We start from the raw sequence: 21,928 nt of genomic DNA, 5'->3' as shown, positions 1-21,928 counted from the left end.
TTTCCATTCTAAAGCTGCCTTTAAACTAAAAATAATAGGTATATTATATTAAATAAATCATATTTTATTTCTCATTCAATGCACATTCAAAATTTCAAATATTTTAATTCAAATTATTAAATATAAAAATGTGTAATGACTAATGAGTATTGATGATGATACCTGTTTATCTGAGTATGAGTGAACAACATTAGAAATAAAATTAGAAATCTTAGGTCTTATAACAGGCTGTTTTATAATATAATTAATCAATTCATCGTCATCGCTTTCGCTCGATGATAAATAACTCATTAAAGTTAAAACATCATGTTCATGATTATTCATTATAATATCTAAAGCAGGTATGACTGGTATGTGCACTAGACTGTTTATAATTAATAAATTATAATTTAATATTTATAAGATATGTGCATATAAATTATAAATTATAACTACAAATTACAATTGTAAAATTTGTTATATCAATATTATCAGACTGTATCAGTTTTATCCGGAAAATGATAAAGCCCACCGTCGACTGGTGCCACGGACTACTACACTGGACTGGAAACGAGACGTTTACTGCCGAGCCGCTTAGTGTCCGCGAGAGAGGTGTACGAGGGGAAATCGTACATGAACGAATCTGGCGCCATCTATACTTTAATGATAAACCATTTACCAAATTTATTCCCGCCTTACGTTTATCGTTTGACGGAATGCCGAATGGGTAGTATGCCTGTGGTAAGCCAGGCTGCGCTAGATACGCTCGCGTACTATTTCCCCTTTCTACACCTCTCTCGCATTATTATTCTTCCTGTCAAACTATTTTACTATTGCCTATTATTAGTTATTTCATATCTATAATATCTTTTAGAATAGGTTAAATACAAAAAAATGAAAGAATTTAAAGTGAAAAAAGTACTTGTTTATTTTTGTAAAATATTATGGTAATAAGAATAATATTATAATTTATCTTTGTCTCAAAGTAGAATATACCGGTTTTACAAATTTTTTCCAATCCCCCAGGTCACATATTATGCTATTATGAGGAAGATGTATACTGCCGAACGGAAACAGGTTGTTTGGGGTATTTTATCTTGATATAGGATATATCCTAACTGGCCAAACATTACGTAGGTCTGTGGTCTCAAAAATGTGGCCCACAGTAAATATTTATTTCTTCAAAAATGAAATTTTTGTTTTTAAATAAAATTAAATATGTGATTTGTAATGCCTAGTATTATATACAGTTATAACATAATAATATTATCTGACTCTAACTAGGTATTACAAAACACATTTTTTTTTTTAAATTTTTGAAGAAATAAATACTATAATAATATTAATTTAAAAAAATATATTATAATAAATAAAATAAATAAATGGTGTCTTCATTTATTTCAATTATTTTAGATTTAGTATTAAAATGAGTAAAAAGTGTTTTGCCCTCAAACCTTTGACCTATTATAATTGATATATAGGCCTGTTGGTAATTTGAGTTTGAGGCCATTAACATAAGTAGTATCTTAAACCGCATGTATTATTACTATGTTAAATTAAAATTTTATTTAAATAATATATAAAAAAGAAGGATATAATTATATTATAATCTTAATATTTAGGTATTAAATATAACATTATAAGAATTAATTTTATCTTGTCTGTCTATTACAATTACTATTCCTTGCTCAGAACTGGTAATAGCTTGTTGTGGTTGTACTTGAGCTTGTGGTTTTAAATCAACTACAGCCACTGGTTTGTATAGCATCAATAGCCTGTGCCTCATTTTCCTGTTTATCTTTTTCTTTTGGCGGTTCTTCTTCATTGTCACTTAATGTCAAATCGACAAAGCTGAAATTTTCATTTTCTTGGCGTTTGACAGTTTCAGTGTTTAGTTCTACATTCATATCAACGGATTTTTCTTCGTCGCTAACTAAATCCACAGAATCAATAGGTTCTAATTTTGCATCAGGTGTACTATTTGGTATCTTATTTTTTATCTCTTTATTTTTTTCATAAGCTATCCATGTGCCATCAGCTAAAATTTCAATTTCCGTGATGTAGTTTTTGAGGGTTGGACTTGAAACAACGTCCAAAAAATAATTTTCTATTTGTATGTCGTCATACAAACAAGGTTTATTACAAGTTGGGCACATCCATGTTGGCTTTTTCTCATTCATTAAAATAAATGTGCTAGCATCAAAACATTGTAAATGATCACAATGTATAGATTTAGCAGGTACCTTCATTCTAATTTTACTCAATGGACATACTAAGGAAAATCGATAAGACGTAGTGGCCAAATCTGGATCCACTTCCCCTAACTTTTTAATTATATAGTTTTTGGTCTCTTCTGAACTCCTACCTCCTTTATCTTTAAGTCTTTGTATCAACGTTTCTGAACTTAATCTTTTTACAAGATACATAGCTATAACATAATTTTTTTCATCGGGAGTCCAATTTACATAGATCATGTTGGGAGTGATTGGAGAAAGTTTGACAAGTTGAGTGCAATTTATAGGTCTTGGAGATCGTCTGGATTCAGCTCCTGGTCGAGTATTAGGAGCAGTAGGTGGTAATGGACATGCTTTCGGACCAAACCGAATTTTTAGTCCAAGAGGCATATAGTCTGTTACCTCATTAATTATAGGATACACTAACTGACTAATTCGAATCTGGAACTGATAAATATACTCATTTTTTCCTGGGGAAACATCACGATTCATGGCAACCATATTGACGTTCTCGGCTGGCACAAAAAGTTTGAATTGCCATTCTTTCATACCTAAATAAATAAAATACTTATTATAAATATAATTAACTTAAGATAAATAAAAAAATATATTGTTACCTCTAGGATAGTTTTGTAATGTACATTTCTCCGTGCCGGCTAGAAAAGTTGGCTTTATAACTTCGTCAATTACCTCATAAAGTGGTAACTTTTTGAACTTGATTAGGGCTACAGTTTCAGGAGATGGAGTATACGAATTATTTCTAACTGGCATTCCTCTCGTATCATATCTCAATGGATCTTGTGAGACCACATTCATTTGTTGACTTGAGGATAAATTAGATGACGCAATAGAACAAGGTCCAGAAGGTTGATAACTGCCTGATATATATTGAATGGTATTGTTAGCCATAGTATTTGGTCTAATTGAATTACTATAATTAATGCCTCTTTGAATATGCGGCATAACCTGTGGTAACCCAGCTCGGGTCATATGCATTGGCTGTTGAGGATATTGTGGTGGAGGTTGGTACATTCTTGGTTTTGGAGCCTGTGTCTGCCCCATGGTCGTCATTTGTCCCTGTTGGGTTTGTAATGAGCCGTGTATCATTCTATCATCATTATGAGGCAAATCTGTAATGGAACAATATATTTCATATATTTTTGGTCCGTATGCCGCGTGGTTAAAGCCAATTGGTCTAGTTCTTAATAATTCAAGTGCCCGATCTTTTAAGTCAGATTTTCGTCCTGTTTTATTTTGACCAAAAGCTCCCAATAATGTTTGCAAGTCGGTAGTCCGGAAAACAGCCAGCATGTTTTTATAATCTTCATCATGGTTGGTCATCATGGTCACTAAAAAAATAATAATAATTTAATTAGTTATTTTTTATCAAGTAAATGTTTATTTATAAATAGTTATAATTATCACATAATAAATATATACCCTGTTCAATATAAGAAGCCCATAGATTTACGTAATAAAACCGGTTTTGCCCATGGCCGCCCATGTGCTTCTTATTTTGAACAGGGTATAAATATATTTTATCATCTTTAAAATAGAATATGCATGGATTATTATGTAACCTGTTTAGATTCATAACAAACTTAAATTGTGGTAACCAAATAACCTAACTAGATCAAATTCCTGTAAAGGGTGATAAATATTTGAAAGCTCGTCCAAGAAAGTAATAATAATAATCAACCTGATTTTTCATTACCTGATATCTTTGGTTTATAACAACAAACCTAGGTTAGTTAGTGATTTTCCTAAGTTCTTTCCTTCAAGTTTGTCTAGAGGGACACCACAAAAAAAAAAATGAATTGACTGTGATACATGGCGTGGTACTTGATATTTTCTCCACTACAAAAATAATGAATCATTGATATGTTTATGCGGGTCCTTAATGTCACCTACGTTACGAATTTACGATCGGACACGAAACGTTTCAAACGTTTAGTCGGCGGGTCTTCGTGAGCTCGTGTTTTCGTTTTAGTTTGTTTTGTTCATATTTGCGAGAAGCAGCTTCTGTGCTTACATTCTTTCAACTTCATAGTTTCACGATGGGATTTAAATATCGCATACTTTTTTTCATCAATTATTGACAAAATAGATGGCGTACCGATTTTAAACTGCTCAAATTCTTGACGATCGGCTATGGCAGTGGTCTTCAACCCTTTTGGACTCGCGACCCACTTTTTCGGACATTTTTTGCGACCCACGTAAGCTTTGAAGAAAAACAAAAACAAAGCTAAAATTGCTTAATGCCTATATTGTATAGTAATACCTATTATAACTGAATAGACTGAATATACTGTGATTTGATATCCATTATATTATATACTATAGATTATATAAACTGCATTTTTATTTATTCCATATATTAAACTTATTTTTTATTTTAAAAATAAGACGTATCGCGACCCAATTTTAAAGCTTGAAGACCACTGGGCTATGGCACGTTTACGTTTGCAATAAGCTTTCTGGTGTTCAGAACTCAAAGTTATAATTACAAATTTGATATATCCAACAATTTAATTTATAAAGATGAGTTTTGTTGTAACTTCTGTAGCGCAAATAAAATTTGAAGAAATAACATTTTGATTAAATAAAAACATACGATAAATAAAAATGCATCAACGAGTTTCTATCGTGACGTTATTATTTATTATGCATCGATTGCTAGGGGCAACTTAAATAAGTATTGTAATGCGAAATCAGTCAGAAATTGTTTTTATATTTTCTCCGCTGCGTGGAAATTTAATGAATCATAGATATGCTTTTGCTAATACTTTAGTTTCATAGTATTTTTAATACATTATTAGATACTTCCTCACGATTTAATGCTTTAAAAAAATTATATCAATAAGATTGCTGGGGTAACGTAATTGTATTATGCATCGGTTGTTTGGGGCAACCAATAACGCGAAATTATAAACGCATAACATTTTACCAAATTTTGGTTTAAAAAATAGCAGTTTAAAATGGTTTAAAAGTTATTTAAATAACAGAAAACAAATAGTGCAAATTAATAACTCCACAAGCGAAGAAGTAAGTATTAATTGTGGATTACCGCAAGATAGTGTCTTGGGCCCATTACTGTTCATATTATACATTAATTCAATATGTGATTTAAAAATTGATAGACAAATCATAACTTACGCTGATGATACATGTCTATTATTTTCCGGTGTGATGTGGAAAGTTGTTCGATTAAAAGTTACTAAAGAGTTTTAAAAAAGGGATCAATTATACTACTATTATTATGTACCTTATATTATGACTACTAAAACAAAACAAAAAAAGAAAGAAAATGGGTTGGTAACCTCTCTGCTATTCAGTAGATGTTGAATATAACTTGTCATTGAGTAGCAGTTACTATCAGGCATGTGTAATATTTGAATTCAATGTCCATCATTTTAAACGAAAATCGAATCTGTGCAAAAGATGATCTGTAATCTGTCAGTCCATATTACTTAGTAATTCAGGGACAGATTGGAATTTCGGACCAGCCCGGGAAAATACTTTTTTACCGGCCCACTATTTGTTGGGAGATTGGGGGCAACTGGCAAGTGTACCGTACTGAAGATAGTAATTTTTTTTTAGTATTTTAAAGAGTAGTCTACTGTAATCAGTGGTATTATAAAATTAACCTTTAACAATAAAATATAATAATAAAAATAATAATAATAGAATAAAAATAATATTACCTACACATAAATGTTCCATAATAAAATGTTAGTAATTTTATATTTTATATTATCAGTTTTACTGTATCGACATAAAAAAATAATGAAAATACAATTACAATATATTATTTAATCGTATTTGATACCATTTAAAAGTAGCACATTTGATACGTGAGTGTGATAAGTCCTTGTACTTAATTATTGATTTTGAGTGAATTTAGTCAGCTTAAAACAAATACTTGCTTATATTACTATCATTACTCTAAAAATAAATCTATAGGTAATTATTTTACTAGGGTGGGTATTAATGAGTTAAAAAGTTTAAGTTAAGTTAAAAACTGAGTTTAAAAAAACATTAATTTGACCAGGCTTGTTATTAAATCGATAAATCATAATATTTTATACTTTTAGATAAATATTATCTATAATTTTTAAAAATATCAGTATTATTATATTTTATTTTACTATAAGTATGACTGTAAGTTGAATTATTTTTTATTAATCTAAAAAATGTTAAATGTTTATAGCTTATACCTCTATAATAGCTCAACAAAGCAGTGTTAGATAATCTGCAGTCAATTTAATTGAGCTGGCTATTCCAAGAGTTGCTCCAGTCAAGACCTTCACTTTTGTAAACACAAATTTGCCAAGTTTGTCAGACACTTTTAAAATCTAAAAAAAAAAAATAAATATTGTACAACAAGTTGGTAATAAGTTGAGTTTTGAGTAAGAAGACATTTGTGTTACAATATTAAATTTGAATATAATAATTGTTATATACCGTCTGAATAGAAGAAATAGCAAACACTTAAAAAATATTATTACAGGAAAAATAAGCCTAACAAAAGAGTATTAGTTAGAGAGGTATTAACCAGATCTATGAGGTCAAAGAAATTACCTAGCACATTTAAAGATGTTGCAATGTAGAGTATTATTAAAGGACCGGAAAAGCTCTAACATAATTTTATATTTTTATTTTGTATTATTATTATTATTATTATTTGTAATATTATATCTAATATAATATAGACGCTAATGAAATTGAAGCACTCCTTGTAAAAATTAAGAATTATAATTCTTTTTATGAAAATTATGTGACAAATTTTTTACTTAAAAATGTACATGAATCTATCTCCTCACCGTTAGCAATTATTTTTAATAAATCATTATTAACTGGTAAATATCCTACAAATTTCAAAAAATGTACAGTTATACTTCTATTTAAATCGGGTGATAAATTAATATGTGGAAATTATCAACCGATCATTTTATCTCTAACTTTATCCAAAATATTTGAAAAATATATTAAGGTTAGAAAATCTTTTTTCCAGGGCTTTGCACCCGAACGTAACACGAAATCCGAAACCCGAATTAGGTAACCCAAATAAATATCACAACGAAATATTTCCATTCAGGTTTGCCGGAAACCCAAATTATTGAAAATTAAGTGCCATATCAATTTTTATGTATTTTTTGCAACTAACGCAACTAAGAAGATAAGAAGATAGTAGTGTGACTGTGTAACGGATAAATCAATTTTTTTTTGTAACCTACAAAATAGTTAATTAAATATTTAAAAAAGACCTTGATGCTAGATGATTGTTTCATTTTATTTCACAATATTCAATAATAGACAGTAGTAATTGTGTTGTCTAACATTCTTAATCAAAAATAAATATAACGAAAATATGTTCAGTTAAAAAATAAAATATGTCATAAGCGAGAACTTTCTTTTGTTGAATAAGGATTGAGTACCTAAGTATTAAGTAATAAACTAATAACTAATAAGTATTAATATTTAATTTAATTTTTTTAATTTTTTTCATTATGTTTACTTTAAATATAAAATCAGATGACTATATCAAATTTGCATTGAAAATCTCATGTTAATTGATATACAACATGTTTTTTTTTAACACTCAGAATTAACCATAATTAACCCGAATAAATTTGCATTTAACTCTAACCAGAAAAGTGTATTAACCCGTAACAACTGATTTCAAAAATCCTAATTTTCCTTCAACACTCAAAACCCAAAACCCGAAAAAATGATTACGATGCAAAGCCCTGATTTTTCTCTAAAAAACAATTTGGTTTCCGAACCGGAATTTCGATAAATGACGCACTATTTGAGGTTGATAATTTTATAATTTTAAAATATTGATAAAAACTATAAAGTATTTTCCTAGATGTTCATAAAGCTCTTGACTGTGTAAACCATGATATTTTACTACAGAAATTAGATAGGGCTGGTATAAGAGGAGTGGCAAATAACCTTTTGAAATCCTTTATGAGTGGACAAACCCAAAGAGTTAAAATTGATGATACATTTAGTGAATCTTTAGAAATTTCTTGTGGGGTTCCTCAAAGTACTGTGTAAGGCCCATTATTATTTATAACTTTTATTAATGATCTTTTGAATATATTTGGTTTACTATAAATTATCTTATTAAATATTTATTTAATTTGCCTTTTCAAACTAGCACTATCATTTTATATGAGTCACTAAATGTAAAAAACTTCAAATTTATTTATAATTTGTCTATTCTGATAGATTTATATAAGCACAAACATATAATACCAATATTTGATCATAAACATAAAACTAGGTTTAAACAAAATATTAATATATGCTTACCAAATTGTACTAAAGTATTTGATCAAAAAAGTACATTTTATATTGGCTTACATTTATGTGTTTCATTTATTATATTAGTATAAATAATTTTAAGAATCTTACTACTTTTAAAAAATATATAAAAAAAATTAGATTTAGATTGTATTTAATTTTTGTTATTGCCTCTTATTTATTGGCCTCTTTATTATATTTTTTTACTCCATTTCATGATCTTTATATATTTGTTTTTAGTCTAATTAAGTCTCATTTTACTGTATTTAATGTAATTTATATTTTTAATATTATCATTTACTACTTTAGTACTTATATCTTACATAAATTCTTTTAAGAACTGGTTCTCCCAGCACAAGCTCTGCTTTTTGGGAGTGCTGAAATATTGTAAAACGTTCATAAAATATATAAAGTTATATTTTAAGTATATATACCTACCTATATTTTATTATTTTGTTTGATATATAAAGATGTTATTATTGCAATAAAGTTATTATTATTATTGCTATTAAAATATGCTTATTAACATTGTATTCATTGTATTATTAAGTAAAGATAGTGATATTATATTATACCACTGTCAATATTCTATGTATGTAACTATTGTAAGGTTAAGTCACCTTGACTCACTCAATAAACATATTCCCTTACAACTTAAAACAATAATAGATTTTAGCATAAAAAATGATTGTGACTATAATGAACTTTTGTAGCGCTCTTGTTTTTTAGTGCCACAGACCGTGGTGTGCCTAGAAATTTTCAATGGGATATCATAATACGTATCATAATACGCCATACAACATGCAGTCAAAATTATGAAATATGCATACAGAATTTAAGAAAAAGGGCACCTATGGTAAAAATATTAATAAAAAAAATGTATAACACTAAACCTTATATTTGGAAATTATAATTTGTTAGGTTTACAATCAATTCAAAATAAATTTAATAGCTGAATTAGTTACCTAATGCAAAACAAATAATTGTTTATCAACAAGTTAACATAGAACCTATAGTTAATTTTTATCAGTCAAAATACCAATTCTAATTTTAAAATGTACATGTAATTTGCAAGGCTGGGCAAGTTAACGATTTTTTTTAACTTTTTAAGTTAAGTTATTTTTAAATAATTAAGTTAAGTTAAGTTAAAAGTTAACTTTGAAAAAAAAGTAACTTAACTTAGTGTAAAGTTAAAATTTGCTAATTTGCAAAAAAAAAAAAATCCAGTCATATTATATGGTTTATTAGATAGTTTTTTTTTATTTCCAAGAAAATTACTGGGTAAATTTAAAACGATACATCCAAGTAAAAACACATTAAAAAATGTGCGTTATTCTTAGGACGAAAATTAACTTAATTTAGATAATTTTGGAATAAAATAAACTTTAAGTTAACACGTTAATCTTGAAAAAAAGTAACTTATTAAGTTAAAAGTTAATTTGAAAAAAAAAGTAACGAGTTAATTAACTTAATTAAAATCAACTTGACGTTTTAACTTAATTTTAATTTTTAACTCGTTAATGCCCAGCCTTGGTAATTTGTACTCAAAATTTAAATATAACAAAATATGCACTACAACTTTAAAAATAGTTAAATGGGTAAAATATGGAAGAAAAAATTACTTTATATACTTCTAGTAAAATGAAACAACATTTTATATCTCTATATAAGGTCTTGGATGATTATTGGTAAACATGTTTAATATTATGTTAAGTATAATTCATACTTAATGTTTAAAGTACTATATAACACAATAGATAATTATTAATATAATACATCATTCTTGAATATCTACCTTACTCAAAAACCAAAATGCTGTAAGCAGTTAAATTGTATTGTAGCTTTAATATTAGCCTCACATCAAATAATAATAAATCGAAAATTTATATTTATATAATTTAAATAAATATTCATGCAAAACACTTTTCATTTATACAAGTACAGTCGACTCTCGGTAACTCAAAGTTCACAGAGGAAAAAAAATTTAACATACTAAAAATTATCAAAATCTTAATGTGTTAATATTATTTGAAGAAAATTTTTATTTGTTTGAGATATCGAAAATTTTGAGTTATCAAGATTCAAGTCGCCAGAGTTGACTGTATTTACCTTTGAAAAAAAGAAATCTATATTTCTTTCGGCGGCGACCGGTTCCCAACTAACTGTGCGCATAGGTAATGACTGGTGGAAGGGGAAAAAAGTGCGCAGAACCTGTGCGTTCTTATTTAAATTAATTAATTTAAAATTAAAGAAGTATATATCCTCAATATAAAGTATTATACACAATATAATTAATAACTGTACATTATTTACTTTAATGAGTCCTTTTCTGGTAAGATCTCTGCAATTACTGCTTTTGACGCATTACAGGCTGAATATTTTGATCAAAATATTTCCTTTAAGTATTATAGTTATTAATTTATTAATAATCTTAATATAATAATTATTTATAATTAATAAAATTCATTTTACAGGTTAATCAACAATTTTAAAATTCAATTAACTATATCTTAATAAAGACTTTATGATAATGTTTTGAAAAAGTGGTTTTTTTAAACAAAGTTCTCACTTAATAGGACCCAAACACATTTTTTTTTTTTTAAAGTAAGTTATATTGCAAATTTATGTTCAAGAGTTTAATGTACCTTTATTAATCTGATTTAATACACTTGTACTTGTAAAATTAAAACAATAAATGAGGGTATGGTGTCCTATTAATTGTAAACATAATGCAAATATTTGCAATGACAAATAGGTATACCACGAGAATTCTAGTCCCCCCGGTCTCAAATGTTGATGTATAATTTATCAGATTTCCTAATAAAGAATCTTTGTCATTGAAATAATAATTACCTATCAATTCAGTCATTAAACCTCTAGGTTTTAATAGGATTTAACTCATTATTCATTAACATGATATCCTCATAGTTAGTAAGATTGGCACACAAAGACTACACATAAAATTGAATTAATAATATATTACTTACAAATGGTAATGAGTCGTAGTATTGTATACGTCCAATTTGTCAAATACACACAATTTATAATGAACATAAATGTATGATCAGACTGTTAAAAATTAACTGCAACCACAAAATATATATATATCGTAATAAGTACCTAGGTAAGTACATTAGAATAAATACAATTGATATTAAATGCTAAAGATATAGCGTCAGCTCGGAGGATCATGTTATCATTACCATAACAAATTATAATTTTAATTTGTCATGATCACTACGACTATTATACGTTTGTATTGTAAAATATTAAAATGTTTAAAATGTTCGTGAAATCAGAATTTGGCACACGAATTTAGTTTCAAGGTTATAGCTAATCGAAGTACCTATTCTGTTTATATTATTATAACCCATAAACACTCAATATGCTACATTTTTCATCGGCTGAACTGTTGCGAAAAAGTGATATCCACGCGCAAGCACTACACTTAAAATTGAAACTTTGGAAAGCTAAAACTTCTATAATAATATTTTCCTGTAAAAAAATTTACACCATCGTTGTAAACATAAAAAAAAGTCGTTTGAAAAAAAAAATTTAAATCGTGAGTGGGTTGCTTAAGTGTATTTTATCCATAGAGTATATTACTCTATGATTTTAGCCCGATATACATATATTGTATTATGGAAAATAAACGACTTTAATAAACACTTTTTATTGTATGCTTGAGTAAATACCCACTTGTAAAATACTGTACAGCAGAGTGACATCCACTTACCACCATTTTTAAATTAATTTTATAATTCACAATATAATGTAAATACAAACCACAGATAATAGTAGTAATACGATCCTCCGAGAAAGGCTCTATAATATATATCTATGGCCGCGATTGCCTCGTATGGTCCGTCTGTGAGTATAAGAACTAAGGATTTTAAGGACTGGAAACGAACAGCGTATGTGTAGAACCAAGATTGGAACCTCGCGTATAACATTTGATGGCCGTCCCCCGACCCCCGCCGACCGTGTCGTTGCCACTTCATCGTATCCAAATCATCGGTGAGCATGACGTGTTCGATATTTCCAGTGTTGCCAATTATATTTTTAGGAAAAGGCCGTGGGTACAGAAAAGCCAGACATAAATTAAAAAGAAATCCATCGATCATGTTCTCGATATTTTAGAATGTAGTGCGGCGGTGCCACTGATAACTGAAGAGCCGCTCAATTGTACTTTCTAGCCATCATAGATAATAAAGATTATCTACGCTAGCCATAAATCGATAGGTTCAAGGTTTTTAGATTATAGAAGTAATAGGAAACATAGATTTCTATACAGTACTAGATAGAGAACTCTCGCCATGAATTTTAAGCTTCAACGTCGGTTGGAAATTGTATGGTATTTCATATGACAAATAAGATGGTATTATGATTTATTTTGTATCGTATTTTGTATTATATTTTATTTTATTTATATCTTAAATCGTGGTTATAGGCCGATTTTTAACCTGTATATCTTAAATAGCGCTCGATGGTGGTATCTTCACTTTTTATGATAACAAAAATTATCGCATATTTCGCAGATAATTTTTATTGTTTATACGCTTGGATAGCAATGACGTCACGCGTGTTATCACTCATATCAGTATTTCTGTTTTGGATCCAAACAAATCACTTTAACCATATAAAATAATACACTTTTTGTTTGATGTTTAATAAAGTTTTTTTAAAAGCCAATGCTTACTTTTAAGCTACAATATAGGTAAGTACACAATCTATTTATTTATTTTCATCCTTACAATCATTTAAAATAATATAAAAAATTGAAAAATAACTAAATAGTTGCATGCTGCTAATAGAATTATAGCTATTTTATTTTGTTATGCTTTTATTTATATTTTAGTAAAATGGTTATGTGCTGGGCTTATGGCTATAATCATTACAATGAAAATCTTTGTAAATTTTTTAGAATACCTAAAGATCCTAAAATTAAAAAACGCTGGATTAAATTGCTCAGGTTTCTTCTTTCATATTTAAAAACTTTTAACTTTGCTATGCTTACATACCGATTATAAGATATTAAACTGAAATATTTTTTATTTATGTATGGTTTTTAACTAAATATGTTTAAATTAGAAGAACTGATGAACCAAAATCAGGCGCTAGGGTTTGTAGTTGTCATTTTGAAAATAACAAAAAAGAAAATGAACCTACAATTTTGCCTCATCGTTCTTCAACAATTTACCTTAAATCATTTGACTCCAGAAAAGAAAACGAGAAAAAATTATCTAAATAAATAATTCAAATGGATGTCATACCAGTTAAATATGATGATGAACTATAGTTGTTAATGAGTTAATTACAAATGAAAGTCCATTAGATTTGTCTACTCCTTCAAAATCAATTATTTGGTAAATATATAATAGTATATTTTATTGCTATAGGCTATAGTATGATATTAAATTGTATATACTTAGTAATTTTAGCACAGACTCAGTTAAATCTTCAAACATAGCTTCAATTATTCATGAATCTGAGAACTATTTTCTCAAGGAGGAAAACAAAGCCATGAAATTAAACTTAAAACAATTGAGTCTTTCATTTAACTATGAAAACTTAAGTCAAAATAATGAATTATTACAGTCTTATACAGGTTTGCCTACAAATGAAATTTTTATAGCTCTTTATAATTTATTAAAAAATTCAAAACTCTATTACCACTTTGGTTGGAAAGTTGAGTGTACAAGTAAACCAGACCAACTTCTTATAACTCTAATGAAATTAAGATATAACTCCCACATTTTGATTTGGCTACAAAATTTAAGTGCAGTAGGAGTACAATTACTAATATTAGTATCACTTGGATTAACATTTTACATAATGTACTTTTCTTAAAGTGTATGAATAAAATACCTTCTAGACAAAAAAATCAAACTTGTTCACCTGATTCTTTCAAGCCTTTTATGAATTGTCAAATTGTAATTGACTGCACAGAAATTTTCACATCAGTATCTCAACAATCTATGAATATTCAAAGAGATACATATAGCAGTTATAAGCATAGAAACACATGAAAAGTTCTTTTAGGAATCGTACCTAATGGTGTAGTTACTTTTGTAAGTAGCTTATTTCCTGGTTCTACATCTGACAAAGTGATTACATTGAAAATTGGACTCTTAGAGCAGTTAGTACAGGGAGACCTAATTTTAGCTGACAAAGGTTTTCTAATCAGAGACATTTTACCACCTGGTGTATCTTTAAATATACCACCTCATTTTACACCTGAATAAGTATTACAAACTGAAGTCATAGCTAAGGCAAGATTTCATATTGAAAGGGCCATACAAAGAATAAAATGTTTTGCAATTTTAAATTTTATTCCCTCTACAATGTTAAGACTAGGACAGCAAATTTTTGAAGTTGTTGCTGCACTAACAAATCTTCAACATCCACTTATTCATGAAGTTGAAAACTAAATGGTAAATCCAAGTTAGTTCTAGTCTCGAACCGCCTGTTCAAAATATTTTATTTCATAATAAAAAAATATTATTAATTGACATTTTGTAACTTCATTTTTATATATTATATTTTAATGTAACTGTAAATACTAAATTCTCTTGTAAATATATAACTTTGAGTACAATTAATTAATACGTTAAAAAATTATGTGCTACATTGTTCTTCAATAAGAAAAGGAATGTGAGTCTCAATGAAAAAATTGTCTAATATTTTAAGATTTGGAAACCATTCTGGATCCTTTTCTACTTGGGTTATTATTGATTGACCTGGTGTCAAAATTACTAGGTAACATAACTTTCGTTTGGTTATATATAGTTGCCCTTGGATTTGATCCCAATAAAAGTGTTTTTTGTTAATGTAAATAATTTTGTTTTTTATGTATACCATGTAGATTAAGTTTTTGGCAAGCTCAATATCTAAACTTTTATTCCAGTACTTCCATGGACATTTTATCTCCACAATGTACTCAGAATTTACAACGCAATCGGGAGATGCTCTCTAAAACTCCATTATTTAATAACCAAAACCCAGTAGGTACAACATTAGCATTTTGTTCTTGTTCTACTATTCTACTACTTTTCCACGAGGACATGTACACTCAGCGTCAACAATACAACAGTCATTCAACATTATTTTTACTTTGTACTTATCAGTTCAGTGGTGTACACAGCTAGTAGTCAACTTGAGTTGTACTGTATACATTATTTAAATATTTATTTAATTTTTACTTTATTTTCATATATTTTCATTGTTTATACGTTTCATAGGTTTATATGTATTATGGAATCAAAGATATTAAAGCAGAAAGGAGGCTCATGTTGTGCTATTGCTACTTGCATAAATAACTACTACAAATCAAAAAAATATGGAAGATCCAACATATAATTTCACAGGTACCTACTTACATAAAATTATTATTAATGCATTATATTAAATTTTAATATTTATATAATATAATACATGCGTAGTGTTAAGTGTATACCTACTATAGGTAATGTCCAAAAAGACCGAAACTGCATATTGATGAATTGGTAATAAAACATATTCAAGTAACTGATAATAATTTATTATTTAGGTATTTAGGTATTTGTTTTATCGATTATTATATGCATTTAAAATATATTATGCTTAGATTTCCAAAAGATCTTAACTATCGGAAAGAATGGGTTTCAGAAATTCAAAATAGGTGACCGTTTTAAACCTGATACATTATTTATTTCATCTGATCACTTTAATGTTGTATGAGACTTAAAAGCAGACCTTATAGGTAGTATATTTTCTAAAAATAAAATTTTGATGTACTATATTCTATTGTTTGATGTATTTTTAGGATATAAATATAAAGGTCGAAGACTTAAAGAGGATGAAATTGCTGCGTTACATTTATTGGCTGACTTAGAATCGAATATAGTTGAATCTGCATTAACCATTGTCGTAGATGTAGGATGGAAAGAAAATCAATAAAATAGGTTAATATAAAAATGTATATAAATGTATTAATTTTGTCCCTGTATATTTCCACAGTCAATCCTTAACCAGAAAGTTTTGTTTTTAATTGATAATATTATTTTAGTATCATAATTTATAACATAATAATTAGTAGTGATAATTTATTAGATGATGTAATATCATGACCTCATAACCTGAACAATTTAATGTTTATTCGGCAATAGCAAAGAAACAGAATAAAATATCAAATTCACTAATAATAATACTAATATTTAAAATTAAAACTTTATCCAACATTGAATAGTTATTTAATTTTGTATTTTATAATTTAAATGTTGAACAAGAATTAGTTAACATTGAAGCGAAAATATTTAAATGAAATGTATACCTATTATAATAATTAAAAACATAATATATGTAAAATCAATGCTAATATACAGCTAGTTTTTTGGTCGCCTTTACCAAAAAAGTCAAAAAGTAAGTTCATATAAACTTCTATGTCAAAACATTATTAATAGTTGAATTTTTTGTAGCTGATTTGAAATTTTAATTTAGTACCGGATACATCCTAGTGGCTGTTTATAATGGAATAGTATTTATTATAAATAATTTTGTGTAATGTGAAGTAATTAAGATAAAATAGACATTATTATATTGGCAATTTAAACAATTTTAACTAACAAGTTAATTTACAATTTTTCGTGAGTTTTGTGAATTTAATTAAAATCTCGACTAGAAGCTCTTAAAAATGATTAATTTTTGATTTACGCTCAAATTTTTTAGATTTTCACTAAAAAACTACCCCTATAATTGATTTATTATTAATACTATATTTATTTAATCTTACATTTTTTTTTTCAAGCATTTAATCAATTTGTTTCAAAAACTGCATAAATTAGAACTTCTAAGAACACATTAATTGTAAAAAAACTCTGCTATGAAGAATTTCAGCCAATTAATAACCCTGAAGAAAAAGACAAGTTCTACTACAATTCTAAATATTTATTGCAAACCTGGCTATAATATAGGCATAAAATGACTTATCTTGTAATAAACAAATTATAGGGAAAATGTTTTATATTTTTTATTAGATACAAGTGTTATTATTAATAATCCTGCTGGGTATGAAGATGGAGCTACTAAAATTAACCCACCAGCAAGATGCTTGGCAAAAACAACTACAATGATAACACCAAAAAACAATTTGATTTCTACACCAAAATGTTTGTCGAACACAACTACTACACCAAACTCACAGTCAAATCCAACAGAAATTCAAATAGGTAAATTATATTTAAAAATTTAACTTTAAAAAACATATGTTTAAAACCTGATAGTTTATTTAAATAAATAGCCGATCCACCGCAGCTTCGCCGTGACTGGTTGTTTATTTTGCTTTTGAACGATGATATGTATAATTTTTTATTGAAATTTTTTCGTTTAATGTGATCGACGAGTAAATATAAAAACGGTCATTAAAAACCTGTTGAAATGTTTCTAGCGGTATTAATCTTATATATTTTTATAGCAGAACCCATGAAATTTATTACCCGTAAAAAATCGTAAATAATTATATAAATTATCAGTGTATAATGGATTGTACTAAACTTGAATTCAATGATATAATTTAATAGTATAAGAAAAACGATTCTGAGTGGAGACGGTTTATCAGTCTGAATTTTTATATATTTATTATAATATTATAGCTAACCGTCACAGCTTCATCTGTGATTGGTTGTTTATTTTACTTCCGGACGATGAGATGCATAATTTTTCATTAAAATTTTATCATTTAATATGATCAGCAAGTAAATATAAAAATGGTTAATGAAAACGTATTGAAATGTTTCTATTGCTATTAATGATAAATACATTTTCACTAAAAATAACTGATCCCGTGCACTTCGTTACCCGTTAAATGTACCAACTCTATATGACTCAAACTTTGTTCAATTTTTTATTTAATATTTGGTGTATGGTGTTCAAAACTTATCTTAACTTTTCTGTTACCCAGAATAAAAATTCTGATTTGCAGCAGTATATTATCAGGTAGGCAATCCACCTGTGGTAGATCTCGGACCCCGTACTGTTTGTACCCATACGTAAGTGTAAGATTTAGCTCCAGAGTATAAAAGTTATACCAAGTTTGTCATTTTTACTTAATTCCACCTACGATGGAATAAGATAACCAACTAATACAAAATCCTAATCTAAGCTAACCGTACTAAAATCCGATGAATAAGAAGAAACCAAATTTTACCTATTTTAAATTAATCTAACTTCTTCTCAGAGGTCGTCAATATACCAATATATTAACAAAAAATAATAATACAAATCAACAAACATGCCCGATTAACCAATAGCAACCATTGTAATACACTATTATTATTTTGATTTGCAACAATAAACTAAATTTTTTATTTTATAGTTTATTTTTTTCTGTTGTATTTTTGACATCCATATTTCCTACTTTTCTGGTGGATTTTTCTAAACAAAAGTGGTACTATGACCTCCAGCAGACTGTCAATTATAACAGTAAAAAATTTCAGCCAAATCGGTTCAGTAGTTTTCTCGGTTAGCGCGGTCCAAGAAAACCCTTACCATTTTATATAATAGTACAGATAATAATTTATAATTTACTGTAACAAAGAAGAAAAATACAATAAAGACACAAACATATTTGATAACTATGAATATTTTGAAAATTTATATAAATTTGCTTTTGTTCAATATAAAGTATCTCTCTATTGGATTAGGTAGGTAGTACAATTAATAAACAATATATTTTAACAATTTTAATCACGTGACAACTGCAGTTCTAAATTAAATTATGTTAAGACTCCTGAATCTCCTCAATATTACTCTAATACATTTAAATAATACTCAAACCCTATAACAAATATTTGTTATACTATTATTTAGTTAAATATAGGTATTTTATTTAAAAGTTAAAATTTAAAATAAAACTACTAGGTATTGTAAATTCTATTTTTTTATTTTAATATGTTTTATAATGCAAATTCTCTACCTAAAATGTATATAGAAATTCCTTTTATTTTGTTAATTATATTTTGTCAGTAGTCATTATAATTAAAGCATAAACATTTCTGTACAAATATTACAGAAAATAATATTCAATATCAACAAAATGGTTTCTTGATACTTGAGATTTAAAGTAGGTACCTGTTTAAAATAGTACTCTATGCTATGAAGTTTTAAAACTTATACTCGAATATTTGTAACTTTGCTATTATAACATTATTCAATACTTAAATTTTTTTTAATAACAACTGAATATTCCAAAAGTAATGGAGTATAATGTGTACCTACCTACTTAAAAGTACCAGCATATTAATTGCAATAATTAAATTATATGTGCAAATTGTTAAGTAACTTGATTTCACACTGTAGTGTTAAATCATCTTCATTATTAAAAAAAAGGTGTGACTTAGAACAACACATTAACTATGCCTAGATCATATGTCAAGAATATAGGAGGTCTTTCGTATAAGAATTATAATCCTAATGATATCAACTATGTAGTTGATGCTGTTAAGAACAAAAAAAATTACAATACAAGTTAAAATAGAAATATTTTTATACATTTTAATTTGACATTTTTATAGAAAAGTAAAGAATTATTTTTTTAGAATATTAAATAAATAAATGTATGGGATATTTTTATTTCAATTTTGTATGTATGTAATATTATTTAATATTGTCCGAAATTAACCATTGTAATTATAACATCGGTTTTTAATGAAATCTAATACGTGTCCGAAGTCACTCCATATTGCGGGTCACTCGGGACAAAATGTAACTTTTAAAAAAAGTGAGAACCTAATGATCATAATGATTATTCTTTTCACTCCTTATAAATGTATTTTATTTAATAGTTATGTATAATATGTAAAAGTTTTATGTAGGTAATAAGAATATTATGTTTTAGGTCTAAAATATTCGTTATTTGTTATTACTATTTTAACTAACGTATGTGGTAGGTATATCTAATACTATAAAATGAAGATCAGCTGACTACGAGAACAGCTGACTCAGGGCGACCCATGGAACGGAAAGCGCCGGCTATGATGAAACCGTGGCGTAAAAAAAGAAGCAACGCTCCGTTTCTACAGTCCGCCCGACCCGTTCCCGACGATTCCTTGACGCGTCCAATCGCGTACCTTCGCCGCGGCGGCGGTCGGTTTTCAAATGCTTTTTACGCCGTTTTTCGACAGCGTCAGTCGTTATTATTGCTTTCTCTGTTTTTCTCGATTCGTTTCGTCTTTTCAATCTCCGTCTGTGCTCTATTTGTTAAGTTTATTTCTTTTAAAACGGTTTGTACGCAAATTCGGTTTGTAATTTCGCGTTCACGAAATGTAGGTCGGTCTTCGTTCCAACGCACAAGTGTACAATTTTGTTTTTGATTCAATAAATATTGCATTATTGTTTGGTTCTTAATAACGTTAGTATATTGCTTAACGTAAACCCAATTTTGCGGTTTGATTTAAATAAATGTATTATTCAAACATACATTATAATAATGTAATCATAAAAATAACGGTCAGATCATTGAATAAATTACAATTAAAGTTTAAACAGTGTGTAGATACATCAAATTATATACGATTACATAGATGTATATCGAATATAACGGTTTACGTCTCTCCGTTGATACACAGCGTCACAGCTTAAGTAATGAAGTTTTGACCATGAAAAGCAACACAAATCGTGGCGTAGTAGGTTAGGCGTAGGTGTCCCAAACGTAGGATGATAGGCATGTTCGAATTCGAATCCTTCGTACCTACGCTCCTCCGGGCGGCGACTGCTCCGTGCACTGGAATAGCAGCATGGCCGCCCGAAATCTGGAAATTTTTTGAATTTTTTTTCTACTTTTTTCACGTTTTTTTATATTAATTACATATTATATTTATATATACACTACAGGTTAGGTTAATATATTGTTTATCTATATTCTATATGTTATTAATTTTATTAGGAATTATAATTGCACATTCCTTAAAATGTCCATTATTATATTATATTATATTATATAGTTTGCATTTTTCGTAAATTATTTCGTATGTTGAGTACCGTAAAGCACGATTAAGCATAAAATAAATGAGTAAAGAATATTTTATGCGATGTTTCCACATTAACGTGGCCGAAATTTTGTAATTTATTATTTTCACGTATTATTTCGATATCAGATGCGAGCCGTGAGCTGAGTCCAGCTTTATCGACAATGTTATCGATTAATAAATTAGTTACGGAGCAATAAAGTTCCGACGTTTTAAACTTTTAAAATTGGGAGAAAATATAAGATAATAAATTAAGATACAATTCCCAAAATTATTATAAAAATAATATCAGTGTTCGATCACTCATACTCTGTAGTATTCTTGACTTATAAACGATGCAGTTTTTAATTCATACTATGGTTTTGGATTTTATATTTTTCATAACTATTATTATTATTATTA

At 27.7% G+C, this 21,928-nt stretch overlaps 2 protein-coding genes and 1 long non-coding RNA gene across 8 annotated transcripts in view; 1 reads left to right on the top strand and 2 right to left on the bottom strand.

Moving 5' to 3' along the window:
* Positions 1–1,358: 1,358 nt before the first annotated feature.
* On the bottom strand, positions 1,359–4,468 carry LOC100573283 (E3 SUMO-protein ligase PIAS2-like). The gene is made up of 3 exons (XM_029489831.1): positions 4,330–4,468; positions 2,831–3,562; positions 1,359–2,764 (listed from the first exon to the last, which is right to left on the bottom strand). Exons 2-3 carry the CDS (start codon positions 3,555–3,557, stop codon positions 1,719–1,721), a joined length of 1,773 nt encoding a protein of 590 aa, XP_029345691.1. The 5' UTR covers positions 3,558–3,562; positions 4,330–4,468; the 3' UTR covers positions 1,359–1,718.
* Positions 4,469–10,128: 5,660 nt separating this feature from the next.
* On the bottom strand, positions 10,129–12,774 carry LOC115034110. The gene is made up of 4 exons (XR_003839504.1): positions 12,312–12,774; positions 11,513–11,608; positions 10,839–10,921; positions 10,129–10,745 (listed from the first exon to the last, which is right to left on the bottom strand). It is a non-coding gene; the product is annotated as an uncharacterized LOC115034110 (long non-coding RNA).
* Positions 12,775–12,984: 210 nt separating this feature from the next.
* The window catches only part of LOC100573190, a 12,800-nt gene continuing 3,856 nt past the window's right edge, over positions 12,985–21,928 (top strand). Inside the window, exons 1-7 of one of the 6 annotated variants that reach the window (XM_029489835.1) lie at positions 12,985–13,242; positions 13,617–13,891; positions 13,958–14,133; positions 15,767–15,892; positions 16,132–16,266; positions 16,330–16,468; positions 17,540–17,731. In XM_029489835.1, coding sequence (XP_029345695.1) covers positions 17,632–17,731 — 100 coding nt within the window. In that variant the 5' untranslated portion in view covers positions 12,985–13,242; positions 13,617–13,891; positions 13,958–14,133; ... (2 more) ...; positions 16,330–16,468; positions 17,540–17,631. Of the gene's footprint in view, positions 13,243–13,616; positions 13,892–13,957; positions 15,893–15,967; positions 16,031–16,131; positions 16,267–16,329; positions 16,469–17,310; positions 17,732–21,928 lie in introns of all 6 variants that reach the window. The other 5 variants (XM_029489832.1, XM_029489836.1, XM_029489834.1 and 2 more) reach the window with 5 other exon arrangements.

This window comes from Acyrthosiphon pisum, chromosome A2 (genome assembly GCF_005508785.2).
Source record: "Acyrthosiphon pisum isolate AL4f chromosome A2, pea_aphid_22Mar2018_4r6ur, whole genome shotgun sequence".
NCBI classification, from domain to species: domain Eukaryota; kingdom Metazoa; phylum Arthropoda; class Insecta; order Hemiptera; family Aphididae; genus Acyrthosiphon; species Acyrthosiphon pisum.
Note: the sequence above shows the minus strand (reverse complement) of the source record. Positions and strands in the feature narration are given on the sequence as shown.